Source organism: Saccostrea cucullata, unplaced genomic scaffold (genome assembly GCF_032062105.1).
Source record: "Saccostrea cucullata isolate Sc308-1 unplaced genomic scaffold, CSIRO_AGI_Scuc_v1 ctg3663, whole genome shotgun sequence".
NCBI lineage: Eukaryota > Metazoa > Mollusca > Bivalvia > Ostreida > Ostreidae > Saccostrea > Saccostrea cuccullata.
In genome coordinates, this window is record NW_026938206.1 from 73203 (window position 1) to 93374 (window position 20172).

The 20172-nt window shown below is 34.0% G+C and overlaps 3 protein-coding genes and 1 pseudogene across 3 annotated transcripts; 3 read left to right on the forward strand and 1 right to left on the reverse strand.

Moving 5' to 3' along the window:
- The first annotated feature begins 2869 nt into the window (after positions 1-2869).
- LOC134249614 (uncharacterized) lies at positions 2870-4606 on the forward strand. Its single transcript, XM_062731950.1, has 3 exons — positions 2870-3240; positions 3781-3957; positions 4091-4606. The coding sequence occupies exons 1-3, from the start codon at positions 3127-3129 to the stop codon at positions 4604-4606; spliced, it is 807 nt and encodes a 268-aa protein (XP_062587934.1). The 5' UTR covers positions 2870-3126.
- A 1286-nt stretch (positions 4607-5892) lies between these two features.
- Positions 5893-6836, forward strand: LOC134249617 (uncharacterized; annotated as a pseudogene).
- Positions 6837-7479: 643 nt separating this feature from the next.
- Positions 7480-9437, reverse strand: LOC134249618 (uncharacterized). The gene is made up of 4 exons (XM_062731953.1): positions 9412-9437; positions 8585-8661; positions 8124-8299; positions 7480-7866 (listed from the first exon to the last, which is right to left on the reverse strand). The coding sequence occupies exons 1-4, from the start codon at positions 9435-9437 to the stop codon at positions 7492-7494; spliced, it is 654 nt and encodes a 217-aa protein (XP_062587937.1). The 3' UTR covers positions 7480-7491.
- A 397-nt stretch (positions 9438-9834) lies between these two features.
- LOC134249622 (ficolin-1-like) lies at positions 9835-14525 on the forward strand. Its single transcript, XM_062731956.1, has 3 exons — positions 9835-9838; positions 10396-10563; positions 14263-14525. Exons 1-3 carry the CDS (start codon positions 9835-9837, stop codon positions 14523-14525), a joined length of 435 nt encoding a protein of 144 aa, XP_062587940.1.
- Positions 14526-20172: the final 5647 nt, after the last annotated feature.

Here is a 20172-nt window from a genome sequence, read left to right on the forward strand (position 1 = left end):
TGCCTGATTTCAGTTGAGGGTATCAATGACTTTTATCATAGAGAGTTTGGAGAAATTCTGAGACTATGCGTGCCACAGCTCCTATATAAAATTTCAAATCATTACAGAGTTTGGCTCTTAAACACATTAGATATGACAAAAAGGAGGCACCCATTCTATATCCACCTTGAATAAAGATCTCTTCCGAGACAGAAGATTTGTGTTTTGATGGTCGCCATGCTTATTTTTGGAAAGGATATTCTTATCCACAAATTCCGTTGCCGAGATTTGACCATTTCTGACATATGAACTGTTCTTGTCATAAAAATTAACATACCTGGAAAGAAATATAAAACTCAGAAAAATCTTTCAACTTTTGTGACAGAACGCTACGGAGGGGGTCACGTGACCGCCAAAATCACTTGATTCGCGCATGCGCAGAACGGCTGTTGATGTGCATTAAAATCGGAGAGGATTAATTCAAAACATAATCAACTTTGAAACCAAATATTCTTTCTTTTAATGGAAGTTATTCAATTAGTTTGCGAACTTTTTGATCACCCCTCGTAGTTTTTGCTATTCACCCTCGGGAATTTTTTTTTGCCACCAATTATGATTTCAAGGGATAAATCTATTAACTGATGATGTCAAAATGACTTCAGTAGCATTGTGACTTCATCAAGATATAGGATTATTCTTGTAGTATTATCTTACTAAAAAAAATCAAATCTCAAAAACTGTAATTATACATCAGTATAATAAAACATTTATTCACTGGTTGTGAGTGGGATAGCGCTTTCATCAAACCCTTGACAGGAACAGTTTCCTATCGCGGGTTTGATAAAAGGGCTATCCAACTCACAACCAGTGGATATTTTTCATCCGTGCAGGAGGATAAAAAGGGTTCCAATCACCTTGCCTATATACATGTATACAAATCAGCCGTGCTCTTGATTCAGTCATTTTGTCTATCTTATCTTAATCAGTACTATACATGACAGCGAATTTATCCTGATAATTTGACTTCCTTCCTTTCCTCCCTGTTTTCTTTCCTCCCTGTTTTTACCCGTTTTAAATGTCTTATCACCAATTCAAAAATTACCTCAATATTTTATTTCTACCTGAGGTTTGATTGATGTGTCTAAAAATAGACTTCCGATCAGTATATCTAAGGCGGGTGAATGATATTTACCGAGTTTTTAAATTGAGAGAAAAAGGTTTATAATATGTATTTCTAAATTTTACATATTTTGTTGTACATTTAACTCAATTTCACGAGAACCCTTTTTCGACACCGGTTTTTCTATGTAATTCTAACTAAGCTATGGACGGATGAGGTGTATCTAAATAAACTTGGAGAATTGTACCGTTATATTTTCTGTGCAGTATGGAATTAAAAAGCACCAGTTTGACGTAAGAGGTTTTTTTTAATGCCCTCCACCGTGAAATGTTGATACTTGAAGCCTTAATTGGGAAGTTTATCTAGGATCCTCTACAGGTGAGTGTATGTCTTATATACTCTATATATAGGTAATTTACACCTGTACGTGTATATATCGTATTCTTTAAAGAGTACCGAATATAGATGAGATAGATATTATACATATCTTAATATTCATTTTTTTTATTATGAAATAATTGAATTAAATTTGACATATGCGCCAATAAATTGAAATTGAGGCATGATTATCATATCTAGTGTAGGGGTCTGTCACAGGTAGCTTTAAATAATTTCCACATCTTACAGGTAAAATTTAAAAGCCGATTTCTAAAAACTATAAAATATATGTTTTATATTTTTCTCATTTATGAATAAATAATATGAAACGGGAAAATATGATATCTCATTTTGGAATAAAGATTAAAAAAAAGACGAAATGGGATATTTCTGTGAACTTAGCGTTTACGCGGATCCCCTTGAGCCCCCGATATTTGTTATGAATGAATATTCCAAATCGATTGCTGCATTCCCCTTGAAGTCCCCCGATAATTGTTATGAATGAATATTCCAAATCGATTTCTTTTTATCAGATGAAATGCACGATGCACTGTAAACATTTTAAACAAGCCTAGAGGGGAATTTAATTGAGTGTAATATTACATTACGAATAGTATAATTTGAATAAAATCAGAATAAGATATTGTCCCTTCTTGAAGTGGGATACATATGCAAACCTTCCATATTGTAAGTCTTAAAATCAATGAAAATTCTATGTATAAAAAGCGGTACCAAATATTTCAGTTTATATTGAGCCCCTCTGAGAGAGAGAAAAAGTGGAAGCATTTTGCGTTAACATCCCCTCCTTTCATCACCAGCCCAGTTATATATTTACACTGTAGCACCTGGACAATATATAACACACTATCTATATTTTTTCATGGAAACAATTATATATTTTTGCTTCTAGCTATGGAATATATCTTGAAGTTCAGTTTTACATATGTATTTCACCAGTTCGAAATTCGGAATTCGGAAAGGACCTTTATTTATATTTTGTTGAAGAAAAAATCTTTTGATTGTAATTTATATAAAATAAATTAATTAAAAAAAATCAAATTGTAGCACGATTTGCAGTCATTGAATTATTATCGTGTTTGATTTCAGACTTCTATCTTGAATCATTGCTGGATCCCCCCCCCCTTTTATCACAGATGACGTATAATAATCAATCCCCCATTAGACTGAGATAAAGCATCTCCTATAATCTCTCCGAGCGTTTTCTTCTGGAACTCGAGTTTAACTCTAGATACCTAACCCTTTAATGCGCACGCATGTATTAAGATAAACAGGTAAATTACCTCTAGAAACTCTCCAAAATGGAGCTTGTTTCCAAACAAATAATTCAAGAATTGATCATTTCAGATGAAAATGAATACGAAACACTTTTGATCAAGCAGACTTGGTCTTTCCACATCCTCGCCCTTGTCCTTAATCGGGAACGTTGTCATTTTCCAAGGTTAGGCGGATTTTCCGAGGATATCGTCCCTCAACTTGACGATAAACAGTTTCTCAGACATTTTCGTGTTAGTCCTGAAATTTTTCATATTATATTGAATAGTATCATACATTCACTTGACGATAATCCATGGCCAGGTGGTTCCGAACCGATCTTACCAGAGAAACAGCTCCTTATATTCCTTTGGTATATGGCAAACCAGGAATCCTTACGAGAGGTGGGGAATACCTTTGCAGTTGGTGTTACGACAGTCCACGAGATAGTTAGCCGAGTTTCAACGGCTGTTAATGAAAACCTAATCGAGGCAAGCATCTCATATCATTTAGGCCAAAAAAATAATAATATTGTTTCTTGCTACCAGCCTGAAAATAAATATGGTTGGCCACGGTAGGGATATAATTTTCTTTTTCTATTTTCTTTTATTTTTTCCAACAGTGTTTTTTGTATATGAACTGATACAAGATCAAATGAAACATGGCATGGGTCAATATTGCCTTTTAATATTAAATTTCATGCATTTTGATGAACAACTCAAGTGTATTTTTTGAAAGGCCATATCTAAAAATAGTATTTTATGAAATACCACTTTTAATAGTATATATTTTTTTTCAGTTTTGAAACATAAAATTCACAAAATTCCCGATTTTCCCCCAAAATAAAAAAAAAAACTTTAGGGTCGGATGCAAAAAAAGAGTAGGTCGGGTAGCAGGAAACAAGACTATTATTTCTTTTCTTTCTTTTTTTTTTTTTTTTTTTGGCCTTAATACAGGCACCTTTTCATGCAGCCATTATTTTTTTTTTACATAAAATTTATACAAATCTTACCACCTTCATTATTATGTAGGTTATAAATTGGCCTGATGCTCAAACGCAAAACGTACTGTCTCGAGAGTTTCAACTTAATTCTGGCATACAAGGCATCATTGGCTGTCTTGATGGATCTCACATTCGCTTGAGTGCAGCACCTGGCGGCGACAACGATTATTACAACCGGAAAAATTTTCCATCAATTCAATTACAGGTGAAGATGATGCAATTTTTACGATTTATCCATTTTTGTAAATGACAGAATTCAATTAAATTTTGGTAATATGGTAAGGAGGATATATTTTTTCTCTTTCAAACGTTTTGCAAAGTACCCATTATTTTAACAGGTTGTTGCTGATAGTGACATGCTTATACGTGACGCATATACTGGATGGCCTGGGTGTACGCATGATGCCCGCGTACTCCGTAATTCGTCATTGTTTGATAAAGCTGAAAATGGACAGAGTGTGACTCAAGGGAAATTCATTGTTGGAGACAGCGCCTATCCTCTGAGAAACTGGCTGGTAACTCCCTTTCGAGACAATGGTCGGTTGAATGCTCAACAAAGGCGATTTAATAAAAGACTGTCTTCTGCAAGACAGGTTGTTGAGCGTGTATTTGGGCATCTAAAAGGAAGGTTCCGTAGGTTGCGAGAATTACCAATTCGAAAGTTGGACCGAATAGTCAGGCTCATTATTTCAGGATGTATACTACATAATTTGTGCATACTACATCATGATGATGTTGAGGATTTCATTGAAAATTATCAGGATGGCCACCCAAATGCCTATCCAAATATCTATGCTAACAGAGGGGATGGAGTAGCACTTCGGCAGCAAATCATGAACACCATGCAGGCGTGAACTTTTTTCGTGTCCAAGACAGTGAATTTGTTTTCTATTTGGTGTGATAAACAATCAAACACTTTATGAAACATTATAACTTTTATATATGTATGTTCATGTACTCCTTGTAACATAACACATAATAATAATAAATAAAATTAATAATGATCAATAAGGAAATTGAAGTAATATTCACTTGTGCATGAAAAATCACATATCTGGTAAAAGGTCTGCCCTAGCTATTCGCTAACAACATAAAATAATAAAACTTCTTTAAAACAAAAAACAAGAACAATTAGAACTTGACTCAAAAAATAAAAATAAATGTTAATCAACACGTGGTATGCCTTCACTTTTTGTCCATTGATTTCTCCATAATATCTAACATCCGATCAATCCGTCTCATCTTATCGTCATGGTGGCGTTCAATTGACTGCATTAAATCTCTATTTTGTTCCTGTATATTTTCAATCAATTTTGTTGTTTCATTAATTTTCCGTTTCTTGGACTTAACCTTCACAGCTTTCTTGGAAGGAGATGATGGACTAGAAGTTGGCGTTTCTGAAGTTTGTGGTGGACTCCCATCAGGGGAAACAGCAAGTTTTGTTTTTCGTCCAGTATCAAAAGAAACAGCAACTTTTGTCGAAGCTTTACTGCCATACACTTCACCGAATCTTTCAAAATATTTCCATGTTTGCGGACTATTGCCCGTTTTACTGTTCGCGTCATTCACTTCTTTGTATTTTTTTTCAAGGATTTCCATTTGTTAATAAGCTGCAATTTGGAAACAACAATTCCCTTTTTTTTCATTTCATTTGAGATCTCTTGCCATAAACTGTCATGTGACTTTACGCCTAAAAATTTATCTTCCCTCTGAAGTCTAAGATCGATCAAGAGCCTTTCCTCACTCTCATTCCACAAATGCATCGTCTGTAATTAAATTATGTTTTTCTAATAACAGAGAATTAAATTCTTCATAGTTTACAATAATGTCATTAGATATTCTTATTTTGTTTTTTTGTGTAGCAGAATCTGAATCTTCAATGACCGAATTTGTCCATAATGACGAAAAACATTTTGTACTTTCACACGTTGACATTAAAAGAAATTCTAAATTTTTATCTGGTAAAAACTTAGGCGAATGATTTTCTTGAAAGTTCCAATCTACCTGCGAATCTGAGCTGCTTGAGGAGGCTGTGTTTGAAGAGGATGAGGGTGTGTTGTCATGTGAACATTCTTTTTGGTTGTCGTCAGATGATGACATTATTGCATCTTTAATGGCTTTTTTGGTTTCTGGATCTAATATGAAAGTTAATAAAGTTAATAATTTTTTTTTAGATTGTAAATGACAGAAATTTATATATTAAATTGTATACTTCAATTGAAAACCTTGAAATAATTAGCCTGGTAAATTCAATAAAGGCATTTCTTCTTTATAAGAAATACATGTATACTGTCAGCCGAAAACTAATCCAATATCTCACATCACTATGCAGAAGACATTTTACTTTCTAAAACTTGTGCATTTACTTATTCACTTTTATTAAAACTAAAAATTATCATTTAATATATATATATATATATATTTTTTTTTTTTGAAAATGGGCATGTTGCTTCGTTAGATATTTGATTTTTTGTGTAGAAAAAAAGGCCATTAATTAAATGTTTTTTTAAATAAACAGGTTGTTGCAGACTGTGATATGTTGATGAGATGCATATACGGGCTGGCCTGGGTGCACCTACGATGCAAGCGTCCTCAAAAATTCCTCTTTGTTTGACAAAGCCGAAAACGGACAATGTGTTGTGGGTGGAAAATTTATTATTGCAGACAGTGCCTATCCATTGAGGAATTGGTTGATCACACCTTTCCGAGATAATGGAAGACTTAACGCACAGCAACGCAGATTTAATCAGATGTTGTCCTCGGCCAGACAAATTGTTGAACGGGTATATGGACACTTAAAAGGAAGGTTTCGGAGACTTCGAGAATTAACTATTCGAAAGCTATCTCGTATAGTTTCACTGATTATTTCAGGATGCATTTTGCACAATTTATGTGTTTTGCATCATGATGACGTTGAAGCCTTCATAGACAATGATGACGATGGGTATCCTAATGCCTACCCCAACATTTTTGTTGATGGAAGGGATGGCGCCTTATTCAGACAACAGTTACTTAACACATTGCCATTGTAACTGATTTCATTGACACTGGTTTTAAAGTGATTATGATTTTTCTACAGTATATTGCACATAAATATATGTTCAAGATATTAAATAAAAGATTTCTGAAATGTTGTCAATCTTTTATTCACTTTTTGTGAAAGAACAAATCAAATATAGAGAAAAAATTGTCAACAATACAATGCACATTTAAACAAAATAAGAGGCCAAGGGTATAATTTTGATTGCTAAGACATGTCTTTATATCTTATAAGTTTGATTTGTTGAGCCCCATTCAAATGTATTTTCACTTGAAAAATTGGTTAAGGCTTCTTTTCACAGCAACAATAGTTTGAAATGTCATCATATTTGAATCACAAAAGGTATAAAAACCCCTGCAAAAATTAAAATAAATGAAATCAATGGTGTGGATTTCACCAAAATTTATGCGAAGTGAAAAATGCACAAAACCATGAATTTGTTGATTCAAATAAAAACACTTGTACATTGTGGAGATAATTATTTGTCCAAAGACTTCTCCATTAGCTCCAGCATACGATCGATCGATGCGTCGCATTTTGTCTTCATGCTGTGTTTTCATGGAGTTCATAAATTCTCATTAATTTTGGTGCTATCGGAAATCTTGCGTTTGGTAGATTTTAAATTCATAGTTTTGGTACGAGTTGTGGATTTGGAATCTGTGTCACTTGCTGATGTTGACTGCTTTTCTTCTTCAGGAACTATGTTTCATCCTTGTCCAATGCTCTGTCGATTTTGAGTTTTTCTCTAGGGCGTCCTGTGTCAAAGGAAATGGCTACCTTTGTGGAGGCCTTATTGCCATAGACCTCGCTGAACTGATCTAAATATTTCCAGGAATGTTTCTTATTGCCAGTTTTGTTATTTTCATCATTTATTTCCTTGTATTTCTTTTTCAATGCCTTCCATTTATTGATCAATTGTGTTTTGGAAACTTGGATATTATTTTTTTTCATTTCATTTGCTATTTCTCCCCATAATGAGTCATGAGATTTTGTGCCTGTAAACTTCTCCTCTCTCTGTAGCCTTAAATCAATTAAACATTTTTCTTCATTCTCCGTCCACACGTGCATTGTACTCTGTAAGTAAATTTAGTTTTTCAGTAAGAAGACTGTGAAACTCGTGACAGTTTAAAACAATTTCATTAGATACTCTCACTCTGATTTCAGAACAATTTAAATCAACATCTTTTTCAGATCTAGACTGACTAGAGAATGAATTTGTGAATAGGGAAGAAAAGCACTTCGTACTGGCACATGTTGACATTAAGAAAAAGTCGAGACTTTTTTTCAGGAAGAATTTTCTCTGAATGATTTTCAGCCAAATTCCAGTCTACCTGTGAGTCGGAGCTGGAAGTTGAGACACTGGAGGGTGTAGAACGGCCAGATACAAATTCCGGTGAAGCTGAGCGTGACTCTGAAGGCCTGGGGATCTCACATCCGCTGAAAGAAGTTGATTCCCCTGAAGTTGATGCACGCATTGCCTCCCTGATGGCCCTTTTTGTCTCTGGATCTATGCATGAAAATGAAGTTATTCATAATCATATTAAAAAAATACATAAGCTAAATTTAAGAAAGATTTTATTTAATCTAAACAAATTCCGAATCCAAATAATCTGTTTTCCAATGACTTAAATATTTTATGGATCTTTTTATTTTTCAACAAGTAAGTTTTTCATTTAAAACAATTTTAGTAAAATAAGTAAATAAAATTAATGATGATGTTTCTTCAGTCGCATAAAATCTGTTACTGACTGAGATATATATTTACGAAAAAATATTTAAATTGTATACATACCACCATCTTCTGACAGAAAAATTGCTGCCAAACTCTCGTCCAACAAACAGTATTGCCCGTCTATCTGTATGTGTACCCTAAAAATTGATATAAACAAGATCTACATTTAAAATTTATTAGTTATAGAACTCACGTGTTTCTTGCTCAGATCTTCATGCATTTAATACAGAAAACTTAATATTAAACCTATTCATTAACGATTTTAATTTTTTTTATGTGACAGCTCTATTCAACTCTTAATTAAATAACAGGGACGTAGCAACAGGGGGGGGGGGGGGGGCAGACCCCCCCCCCCCACTTTTTTCCCCAACCTTACTTATACTATAGGAAATATTAATTAAAAGTCTGGTTGCCCCCCCCCCCCCCCCCACTATTGCTGATGTACGGAAAATATAGTATAGGAATTGTACTGAAAGTAGTGGCCATCTAGAAAAATGTAGAAAAAGTTGGCCTCTACCCCTCCCCCCACACACTTACACACAAACACACACACACTCACACGAAATAGGATTTTCGACTTCGGGCAAATCCCCCCTTTCTTTTTGCTTGTTAACTTTTTCAGGTAAGTAAAATAAAAGATTTCCTCTGGCTGACCCCCCCCCCCCCACTTTCAAAAACGATGCTACGTCCTGAATAAGCCAGGAAAACGGCAGATTTTTTCGGACTACAGTTCATAACAATTAAATATCAGAGTACTAGACGGCAATTACGTTGCTGATCGTTTTTTGAATACATAAATATTTTAAATAATATTACAGTTCTGTATTACGTTTTAAAAATCTTGAAAATCCCTTTGCCGAATCGAAATATAAGAAAAAAGATATTACATGTGGTCTTTACCGCCCGACGCCATCTTTACTTTCTCAAACCCAGCATCGTATGAGAGTTGAACTCGATTTAATCCCGCGTTCAAACTCTCGCTGTTTAGGTTGAACTCTCGTGACCCGAGTCGAAACTAGAGTTCGAGGTGAAAACGCTCTCCTTTATTGAGTAAGAGACAGACCCGGTAAAGTGCAGTTGTCCCTTGAATTTATATTTGATGTTATCATGAAATGATTATCTTGTAATTTAATTTGAGAAATACTTTTTTATTCAGGGGATAGGTAAGAAAATAAAAACTTTTTTTTCCATTTAAAGTTCTAATTCAGATATATCTCAATCTTCAAAATAAGTTATGTTTCTTTTTAAGGCAATTCAAAAACAGATATATGGATCCTTAACTTTTGACAGGAACTGGATAGATTATAGAAATGGGTTTGGTTCCCCGGAAGCGGTCGTCTGGAGTGGTAAATAGTGGTCGTTGATCCCGTTCCAAATAAGGGCAAAAACTATTTTGAAAATATTTAATAGTAGTTGTGAATGAAGGACTAAGTTTTAGGTCTAGTTGATATGTATTGATAAAAATAACGGGTGATATTTGTTGACTGGGTGTTGTTGAATTCATAAATCTGTTTTTTAGTCCACTTATTTTTTTTCAAACTTATTTCTTAGAATATGTTTTTTATATATATTTAAGGGATAAATAACTTGATTCATGTTTTTCCTAAAAGAAACGACAAGAAGTTTTCTAAAGCTGATTTAGTTCATGTTAATTAAAATAATTTAAAGAACACTGAGACTAAGAAAAAACATGCGTTTTTTTTAATTGACTCCCTTTTTGGTTTGAATATATAAAATGTATTTTTTATTAAATATATTCTTTTTCAAATAATTTACTGAATAATGTTTTCGAAACTTTACTCACGTTATTCTTCTGTTCATGTGATTGCAGCGTTATAATTACTGATCGATTTCAATAAATCTTTTTACAGGAAATGATGTCATTCATCAGTTAACAAAAGAAAACAACTCATCCCTTTATGTCTCCATCACTCTCCAGAATGGTACTACTCTGTATGAAATGTACGACCGATTCTCTGTCTCCTCGGAAACATGGAATTATGAACTGTTTCTTGCAGGACCTGCCACGGGGACTTTGGGTAAGTATTTTCATGTCAATTTCTTAAAACTAGATAAACAATAGGTACCTGTATATCATTATAAACCTCTTTTCCATGAAATATTATTAAATTGCTGTATATAGAGTCAATGATACACGAGTTTGTTCTAATACTCTGAATTTACTGATTTAATGATTCATAATTAAATAATTAATAATTAAAGATTTCAATATTTCACTTATATGGAACATTGAATTTGACATTGCTAAGTAGAAGAAAAATTAAGTTATATATTCCAAAAGCAAACAAAATTATGCCGTAAAAATAGAATTATTTTGTAACTAGCATATCCAGCTACCTTTAAAATTAAATACATTTTTCGCCTAAATAAAATATTGCCGACTCGGCGTTGAACAATTTATTAATAAATCAAAACAATTTAATCTTCTATTTACTGCCTATTCCCTATTAATTGCTTGGGGGTGAAAAGGTACCATCATATTTGTAATGTGAATACTTAGTGTATGTTGCATCCCTTTACATATGTTGCATCCCTTTACAGTAATTTACAGTAAATTGTAATAAATTTAGAATATATACAGGTACATTAATTCAAACCTTGTTTTATTTTTAAAATTTTTGCTGCGTATTGCATTATATACACTTTAAAGACAAAGTATCTGCCAGATCCTTTACAGCTCACCTGACCAGAAGGCTCAAGTGAGCTTTTCTGATCAAAATTTGTCTGTTGTCTGTCGAAGTTGTTTTCGTTCTTGTCGTTGTAATCTTTTCACATTTTAATCTTCTTCTACAGAATCACTGGGGCAATTTCAAGAAAACTTGCCACAAGGCATCCTTCGGTGAAGGGGATTCAAGTTTGTTCAAATGAAGGACAATGCCCTCTTTCTACGCAGCGCTGGTAAGGATAACTATGAGAAATCAGCGGAATATAGACGTGCAAAAAACGGGAACATTTTAAAACAGAATTAATTTTATAAATCCGTTTTATTTTCACAAAACTTAAATACTTATTGAAATAACATAGTATACCCTACTCTGTATACATGTACTTAATTATTAATTCTGGCCCTATCAAGGGACAGTCACGTGATAAACTCATAGTACATGTATGTGTACTGAATGGAGATCAAAAACAATTTTCAATATCACAATGTCATAACGTAGTTGAAATTAAAAATTAAAGTTATCATTTAGATCTGTTCACTTTGTTATTTCGACAGTGCTGTTGCTTTACATGAAATTCGCTTTTTATTAGTAAAAAAAAATCATTTAAATCGACTCATGTCGAAGTGTGCATGATCTTTACGAAGTGTTTTGTGTACTTATAAAGTCATGCTCTTGATTTAAAGAACGCAGTGTAGATTCAAATTTGTTCAAAACATTACCCCGGGGGTAGGGTTGGCCACAATAGATGATCAAAAGTTTTGTATACGAATATATAAGAAAAATCTTTCAATATAGTAAATTCATTATTAGTCACATTTATATGGAAGCATCTGCAAGTGGTGTACATTCAAGTTTATACAAATCATGACGCCTCAGGATAGGTTTGGGCAACAAGTGACGACCAAGGCCTAACATAGGAGTATATAGGAATTTTTGAAAAAAAAACTCTTCTTAATAACATCAAAGCCATTGTTGGTCAAATTTATGTGAAAGAATCCACAGGTAGTGTAGTTCAAGTTTGTTTAAATCATTACCCTAAGGGATAGGGTGTAGCCACAATGCATGATGAAAGTTTATCATAGGAGTATATAGGAACAATCTTCATATATCTCTTTCCTAAAATACATTATTGTTCATATTTATGTGAAAGCGTCAAGAGGTAGTGAAGATTCAAGTTTGTTCAAAATCATGACCCCATGGGTAGGGTAGAGCCACAATGAAATATCAAAGTTTGTCATAGAAGTATATGCAAAGCTTTTTCTTTAAAACAGCAAAGCCATGGCTTGGTCATGGTTATCTTATTTGGAAGCATCCTCAGATGGCGTAGAGTCAATTTGTACCTCCTCCCCCTTAACCCCCTTGTCTTTGAGGTCTGGACCATTCACGCATTTAAGCTCTAATACTAAACTGATTTTTGCTTTTTTCCATGCCATAGCACTCAGGTGAGCAATTTGCCCCCTGGGTCTCTTGTTCAAATATTCCTTTTCCAGCTATCTTTATAAAAACACTTCTTCTTTTAAATTTAACTCTTAAGTAAACAAACCAAGCAAAGATTTATCGTCACATGAAAAAGGATGCAAAATGAACAACACATATTTTTTTGGGTATTGTATTAAAAGATTTACACGTCATATAAACACCGATTTTTGCAGAAAAAAGAAAAGAAAAAAAAAAGACGAAATGATTAAATGATTATTGACACATGGAGTGTAATAAAAATATTTTTCCCACAAAATTTTACAAATTTTAACTGACTATATTCTGTTTTGAATATTTAAAATGAATGTTGTATTTGATATATTTCTTTTCAAATAATTTACTCAATAATGTTTTTTTTTTATTTTACTAACGTAATTCTTCTGTTGGTGTGTTTGCAGAATTAGAATAATTGATTGATTTCTGTATATCTAAAATATAGGCCATGACGTAATCCATCAATTAACCAAAGAAAACACCTCATCCCTTTATGTGTCCATCACTCTCCAGGATGGTACAACTCTGAATGAAATGTACGACGGATTCTCTGTCTCCGATGAAGCAGAAGAAATCAGCTGTTTCTTGCAGGACCTGCCACAGGGACCTTAGGTAAGAGTATTCAATTTAACTTCTTAAAACTCGAAAAAAAAATTACGTATTTCAGAAATAAGGTATCATTTTAAACATCTATAAATACGGGTTGGAACGAGATAAAATTTCATAAATCCCGAAGGACTTTATGATGAATTAACTTGTACCAACCCGTATTTATAGCCCAATAGATGTTTTAAAATTATATCTTATTACTTATATTTACATTTGTGACTTACTCATACTTTAAATTTGCCTGATTGTGACTTTTAACGTATGAAATGCACTATTTTTCATACCCAAAGATAATACTTTCCTTGTTTTACAAAAGAAGTCGTAATAAAAACAACAATTGATTAATATCCGATAAAGAATAAGACCTTTTTCAGGAATAATGATGGCTGAAGTGTGTAAACAGTATATACATGTAGACAAGCATGTCCGCGGGAAATCATAGACAGCAAATATTAATGAAAGTTTAATATTATAGAGTTATTGAACTTATATAGGTTAATATTGGCACAAGTGGGCTGTTCAAATGCACGAGCTTGCCAATATTCATCAATATAAGTTCAATAACTCCTTTATCATATAGCTAAAACATTTCCACTTCAGTTTCAGTTTTAATAATGTAATTAACATTATTGTCATAACTTTTATTAGTAAACAAAATATATGAATTTCCAGCTGTATTTCAACTGACGCAAGATATAGCGTGTATAACTTAAAATAAATACTTTCTCTCTTTACATGCAAATCCATCTGTCTCAATGCACTTCAGTATTATTATAGACTAAACTGAATATAAATATAATTGAATCCATAACCTCTATGATATATTTCCTGTACATCTATAGGAGAAGTATGTTAGACACAGGTTATCCTTACCACGATCTGCCTGGGATGGACTTCTCCACCCCAGACAGTGATAATGACAGGTTGACTGGAGATGATCTATGTGATTCCTTTTGTTTAACTTTACAGGAGACCGTATGTTAAACACAGGGACCTTTTACACAGTTCTGTCTGGGATGTCCTTCTCCACCAACTACAGGGACAATGACAGGCATAGTTCTGGTAACTGTGCTGCTTCCAGTGGCCGTAGAGGAGGCTGGTGGTTTAATGCCTGTAGCCACGCCTTTCTTAACGGTCAGTGGTCCCCGGGAGACTGGCAAAGACCCTGGTATCCCACAGTGACGAGTAGGACATCAGTGAAGGGGACCACCATGATGATCAAACGTCATTAGGTAAATATCATTGAATATTAATTACCAGATTTTTTTTCTTTTTGAATTTCTATGAAAAAAATTTAATGGTTATCAGAGCATGATGCAGAGGGTTTTTTGTTTTTTTTTTTTAAAAGAAAAATGTGCTTTTATTTCTGTAAAGCATTACTTTGATTATTATTATTATATTATTTTACAGATGACCGACCACCCATCAATCAGAAAAATCATTTATGATAAAGGAGATGGTTTTTAATTAATCTTCATCACGAGGTCCTTTTTAAAAAAATAATGTTTGACATGAAGTGAGAACTCTTGCAACATGGTTTCAATAAAGGCGGTGTACTATTTTTAAAACCAATAAATTATTGTAATTTTTACTATCAAATGTATCTAGTAAAAGATGTATATTATATGTGTTTTATTTCGTTTCATTTTCAAACACTGATGAATGATGATGTCTGGACGGATAATTAGGATGTAGACTGCTTTATCGTTTAACCTATTACAGTTGAACATGTATAGTCTGACACACGGTCAATACACTTTACTACGATTTCCGCCAATCAATTTCATTTCTCATTTATACTTATTCCACCATCTTTACACGAAATTCTACATGTTGTTCATTCTGACACATAAAATTGTAATCTGCTCAAAGTGCATGTCGGGTAAGACAGGTTTCATTATATTTAAGATTTTAAGATATATAAAACAAATAATTATGTATATTTGATTTCATGTTTTGCAACACAATACATGTAAGAAGATGTGGAGATAACGAACGGTATTCAATCTCAAAGTCCATGAAACAATACAAAAAAGAGCAGAGCAAACATTTCATCATTAAGCTTCTCTTAGGAAAACCCTTCATCTTTTTCCATGCATGCAGTATTTTTTGTTATTGTAGGTTTTCCTGGTGGGTAAAATGCCTTGTTGTAAATTTTCTATTTACTCCCACCCAGTAAATTCAAAATGTCCATGGGCCACATCGCTCACCTGAGCACTAAGGGTAGGAAAAAGTAGAAAATGACTTTTTATTGTAAAGTTTAAATCCAAAAGTAGTCCCATGACTAATCAAGGATTTGCTATTTATTAGAAAATGTCTTTAAAAACTTTGGTCGGCCATTTTGGCCCCGCCCTACCCCTGGGGGTCATGATTTGAACAAATTTGAATCTACACTACTTGAACATGCTTCAATATAAATATGATGAATTATGGCTTTGTCATTCTTGAAAAGAATTTTAAAAGAATTTTCCTATATATTTCTATGTAAAACTTTGGTCGGCCAGTTTGGTCCCGCCCTACCCCCAGGGGTCATGATTTGAACAATTTTGAATCTACTCTACCTGAGCATGCTTCCATATAAATATGATGAATTATGGCTTTGTCATTCTTGAGAAGAAGATTTTAAAAGAATTTTCCTATATATTTCTATGTAAAACTTTGGTTGGCCATGTTGGCCCCGCCCTACCCCAGGGGGTCATGATTTGAACAAACTTTAATCTACACTACCTGAACATGCTTCTATGTAAATATGATGAATTATGGCTTTGTCATTCTTGAGAAGAAGATTCTTAAAGAATTTTCTAATATATTTCTATGTAAAACTTTGGTCGGCCATTTTGGCCCCGTCCTACCCCCAGGGGTCATGATTTGAACAAACTTGAATCTACACTACCTGAGCATGCTTCCATATAAATATGATGAATTATGGCTTTGTCATTCTTGAGAAGAAGATTTTTAAAGGGTTTTCCTATATATTTCTATGTAAAATTTTGGTCGGCCATTTTGGCCTCGCCCTACCCCCAGGGGTCAAAATTTAAACAAGCTTGAATCTACACTACCTGAGCATGCTTCCATATAAGTATGATGAATTATGGCTTTGTCATTCTTGAGAAGAGGATTTTTAAAGAATTTTCCTACATATTTCTATTGAAAACTTTGGTCGGCCATTTTGGCCCCGCCCTACCCATGGGGGTCATAATTTGAACAAACTTGAATCTACTCTACCTGAGCATGCTTCCATATAAATATGATGAACTAGACATCATTGAGATGGTGGCCATCTCAAAGGGCCCCGCGTTCAACAATGAATATGAAAATGTAAGGTAGTTTAAAAGGGATTATTTTGAAGAGGAACATTTGTGTTATACAGTAAAAGTCATTTAGTACGACTTCACCGATACTGCAAATTTACTAATATTTATCGAAGTTATCTTGTATCCAGAGTTATATAAATTTGCTGAAATTAAAGGCAAAGAATTATGCACCAAAAAAAGATTTTAAACAGAAAGGGTAATTCTGACCATGACCTAGAAACTTTGACCAAGATCACTGCACATCCATTGACCAGTGGATCTCTCTGAGTGAAGTAATAGCTAGATTGGGCCAACGAGAGAGAAGATATACTCCGGACTAGGATTTTTCATATAATTCTGCTATGACCTCGACCTTTGACCTAGAAACCTGGTTCAAGGTCACTGCACGCCGGTTACCCAAAGACACTCTCTGGGTGAAGTATGAGGCAGTTTGGGCCAAGGAGAGAGATGATATGCTCCAGACAAGGATTTTTCATATAATTCTGCTGTGACCTTGATCTTTAACCTAGAAACCTGGTTCAAGATCACTGCACACCGGTTACCCAAAGGCACTCTGTGGGTGAAGTATGAGCCAGATTTGGCCAAGGAGAGAGAAGATATGCCCCGGACAAGAGATCTCGGACGGACGGACGGACAGACTGATCACTATAGGGCGCCCGCCAAGCGGGGCCCTAATTACGGCTTTGTCATTCTTGAGAAGAATATTTTTAAAGACTTTTCCTATACAGGTAACTCTCGATACCTCGAAGTCCGCGGGACTGGGGAAAAACTTCGAGAGATCAAGAGTTCGAGTTTTCAAGAGTCCGGAATTTTCCGGGTTCGTTTGGCACGTTTTAAAATTAGTCTTACCGGATATAATGATTTTCTTGTAGTGCTTACTGTGCTACCTTTTCACACGTGTTTTTCATAAAACAGCGATATGATTTCGTATTTTAGGTGAACATTTATTAATCTGAATAAAGCTAAAATTGTACATCGTCATTCTATGTTTATTATTTTTATTCTTTGTGATACGGACATCATACTACGCATTTTACAGCGCCGCGTAGTACATAGCATTTTGAATTTTCCAAACACGTGCAATGAACAAAGTTCTGTAATACAGTAATTATTTGTCCATTAAATGTCGTCATATTGACACTGAGGCTGTTTCTAGATTTTCATATTTCGTTAAACTTTGACAGTGACTCGAAATAAAACTAAATTTACTTAGCGTTTTGTCTTGTAATCTGCAATTTCAATTTCTCAGTGCGTTTTTAAATTATCTTAATACAGTCGATGATAATTATTTTAATAGCATATAGGCAACATAAGATTAATTATACATTGAAAATCAATTATCACCTTGCAGTATAAGTATCACCTGAATAAACATCCCGTTTCACGAGACCCGCGTCTTCTGCCTGGGGCCATTAAATGTCCAGGTAAAGTTGCTAATTATGTAACTTGTATACACGTAGCCACTTCGAGGTATCGAGGGTAAATTTCAATTGAATAATCATAGCGGGACTGCATTTTGACTTCGAGGGATCAAGGTTTTCGAGAGATCAAGAGTTTGAGAAATCAGGGGTAAATTTGCTTAGTTATATAGGGAAAAAAAAGGGACCGGAGACTCACTTCGAGTGATCAGAACTTCGAGAGATCGAAAATCGAGCCATCAAGAGTTACCTGTATATTTCTATGTAAAACTTTGGTCGGCCATTTTGGCCCCGCCCTACCCCCAGGGGTCATGATTTGAACAAACTTGAATTAACACTACCTGAGCATGCTTCTATATAAATATGATGAATTATGGCTTTGTCATTCTTGAGAAGAAGATTTTTAAAAAATTGTCCTATATATTTCTATGTAAAACTTTGGTCGGCCATTTTAGCCCCGTCCTACCTCCGGGGGTCATGATTTGAAGAAACTTGAATCTACACTACCTGAGCATGCTTCCCCATAAGTTACATCTTTCCAGTAGTTCTTGAGAAAAATTTTTAAAATATGCCATCAAATTCTCATTAATTCCGAATTATCTCCCCTTTAATGAGGGTGTGGCCCTTCATTTGAACAAACTTGAATCCCCTTCACCCAAGGATACTTTGTGGCAAGTTTGGTTGAAAATGGCCCAGCGGTTCTTTAGAAGAAGTCGAAAATGTGAAAAGTTTACGTCAACGACGACAACAACGACAACAACGACTACAACGACGACAGACAACGGACAAATTTTAATCAGAAAAGCTCACTTGAGCCTTCGGCTCAGGTCAGCTAAAAAAAAAAAGAAAGAAAGAAAATACGGTTTAACTGGACATTTTCGTGCACTAAAATGTTATTGTTCTTAAAATATTATGAAATTGGCTTTAACAATAGTTGGATAAATGAATATGATAAATCATGAGAGAATATGGCATGGAGGATGAACATTTAAAAATATGATGGCATTAATTTGGAACATTTCTAAGTTTAATCCAGAAAAGCCCCAGAATGATTTACCGGTATTTCTTTGCTTATTTTACTTCAGAAAATAGTGTCTGCCACAGTCTCCCGCTTCAATATTTGGATATATTCTGTATACTTCTTTGAAAAATCTTAAATTTCTTATATCACTTTCATATTTTGAAAAGTACAGGGTTTAATTTGTATTGAAAGTGTACCTTGTTGTTTACAACATGACAAAAACATAAAGAATCCTTTGGACTGAAAACTGACAAGCACCATAACAGTGCTTCTCCTTCACCTTTTGTAATTCGTATTAAGCGATTCATTTTAATGCATCCTTAAAGTTTTTTTTAAAATATGCAAACACCTTTAATCGTCTTATTTGAATCTACAGAAATGTCACAAATTCATCTGAAAAGCTCTCGAGTAATTAAGGAATTACTCTAATTCTTGGCCATATTATCGAGTATAATCTGGTTTGGGTCAGTTTACGCTTTATAATCCGCGCAGCGGATTATAAAAAAGCGTAAGCTGACTCAAACCAGATTATACTCGATAATATGGCCAAGAATTAGAGTCATTCCTTATAATTTAATTTCAAAATAATTAAACAACTTTTGATGCAAAATTGTATTGCTTTTTATAAGTTCAAACTTACCGCGCAATAATACAACCGTAGTAACGGAAGTGATTTGAAGCGAGGGGAGGTAATAACTGATACATAGATCTAGCAGCCATGATGTTTGTTTACATGAGGTAAGAACGAGTAATTGTTAATAGCTGAAGGTACATTTATTAAATCTGGAATTTTCCATGGATTCCGAGGACTGAAAATGAGGGGATTGCATGGATATGATGATTAAGCTGGTCGTCAAGGGGGTGTGTCCCCATACCAAACCAGATTATACAAAATGTTATGCGTTCCTTTTTAGAAATCAACCAATGAAAGGCGAGAATACAAATAAAATTAAATTATTTGAAGTTGGAAAAACTAATTTTTGAACAGAACCTTGAATCCACATTTTTACCGTTTTGTCAATATTAGAGAAACGTTTTTAAGCCTTAAGACCATAAACTCAGAATCGACTTAAGTCAACACTTTCATATATTGAATACCTTTAGATCTAATTATGGACAAGAACAT

Coding starts and splice junctions, on each gene's coding strand:
- LOC134249622 (XM_062731956.1), top strand. Junction 10,564..14,262: donor ACCTGCCACGGGGACTTTGG/GTAAGTATTTTC, acceptor TTAACTTTACAG/GAGACCGTATGTTAAACACA.
- LOC134249614 (XM_062731950.1), top strand. CDS start 3,127: ATGGCAAACCAGGAATCCTTACGAGAGGTGGGGAATACCTTTGCAGTT. Junction 3,241..3,780: donor TTAATGAAAACCTAATCGAG/GCAAGCATCTCA, acceptor ATTATTATGTAG/GTTATAAATTGGCCTGATGC. Junction 3,958..4,090: donor TTCCATCAATTCAATTACAG/GTGAAGATGATG, acceptor TTATTTTAACAG/GTTGTTGCTGATAGTGACAT.
- LOC134249618 (XM_062731953.1), bottom strand. CDS start 9,437: ATGGCGTCGGGCGGTAAAGACCACAT. Junction 8,300..8,584: donor TTTTCTGTCAGAAGATGGTG/GTATGTATACAA, acceptor TTTCATGCATAG/ATCCAGAGACAAAAAGGGCC. Junction 7,867..8,123: donor CTTCCAGCTCCGACTCACAG/GTAGACTGGAAT, acceptor ATTTACTTACAG/AGTACAATGCACGTGTGGAC.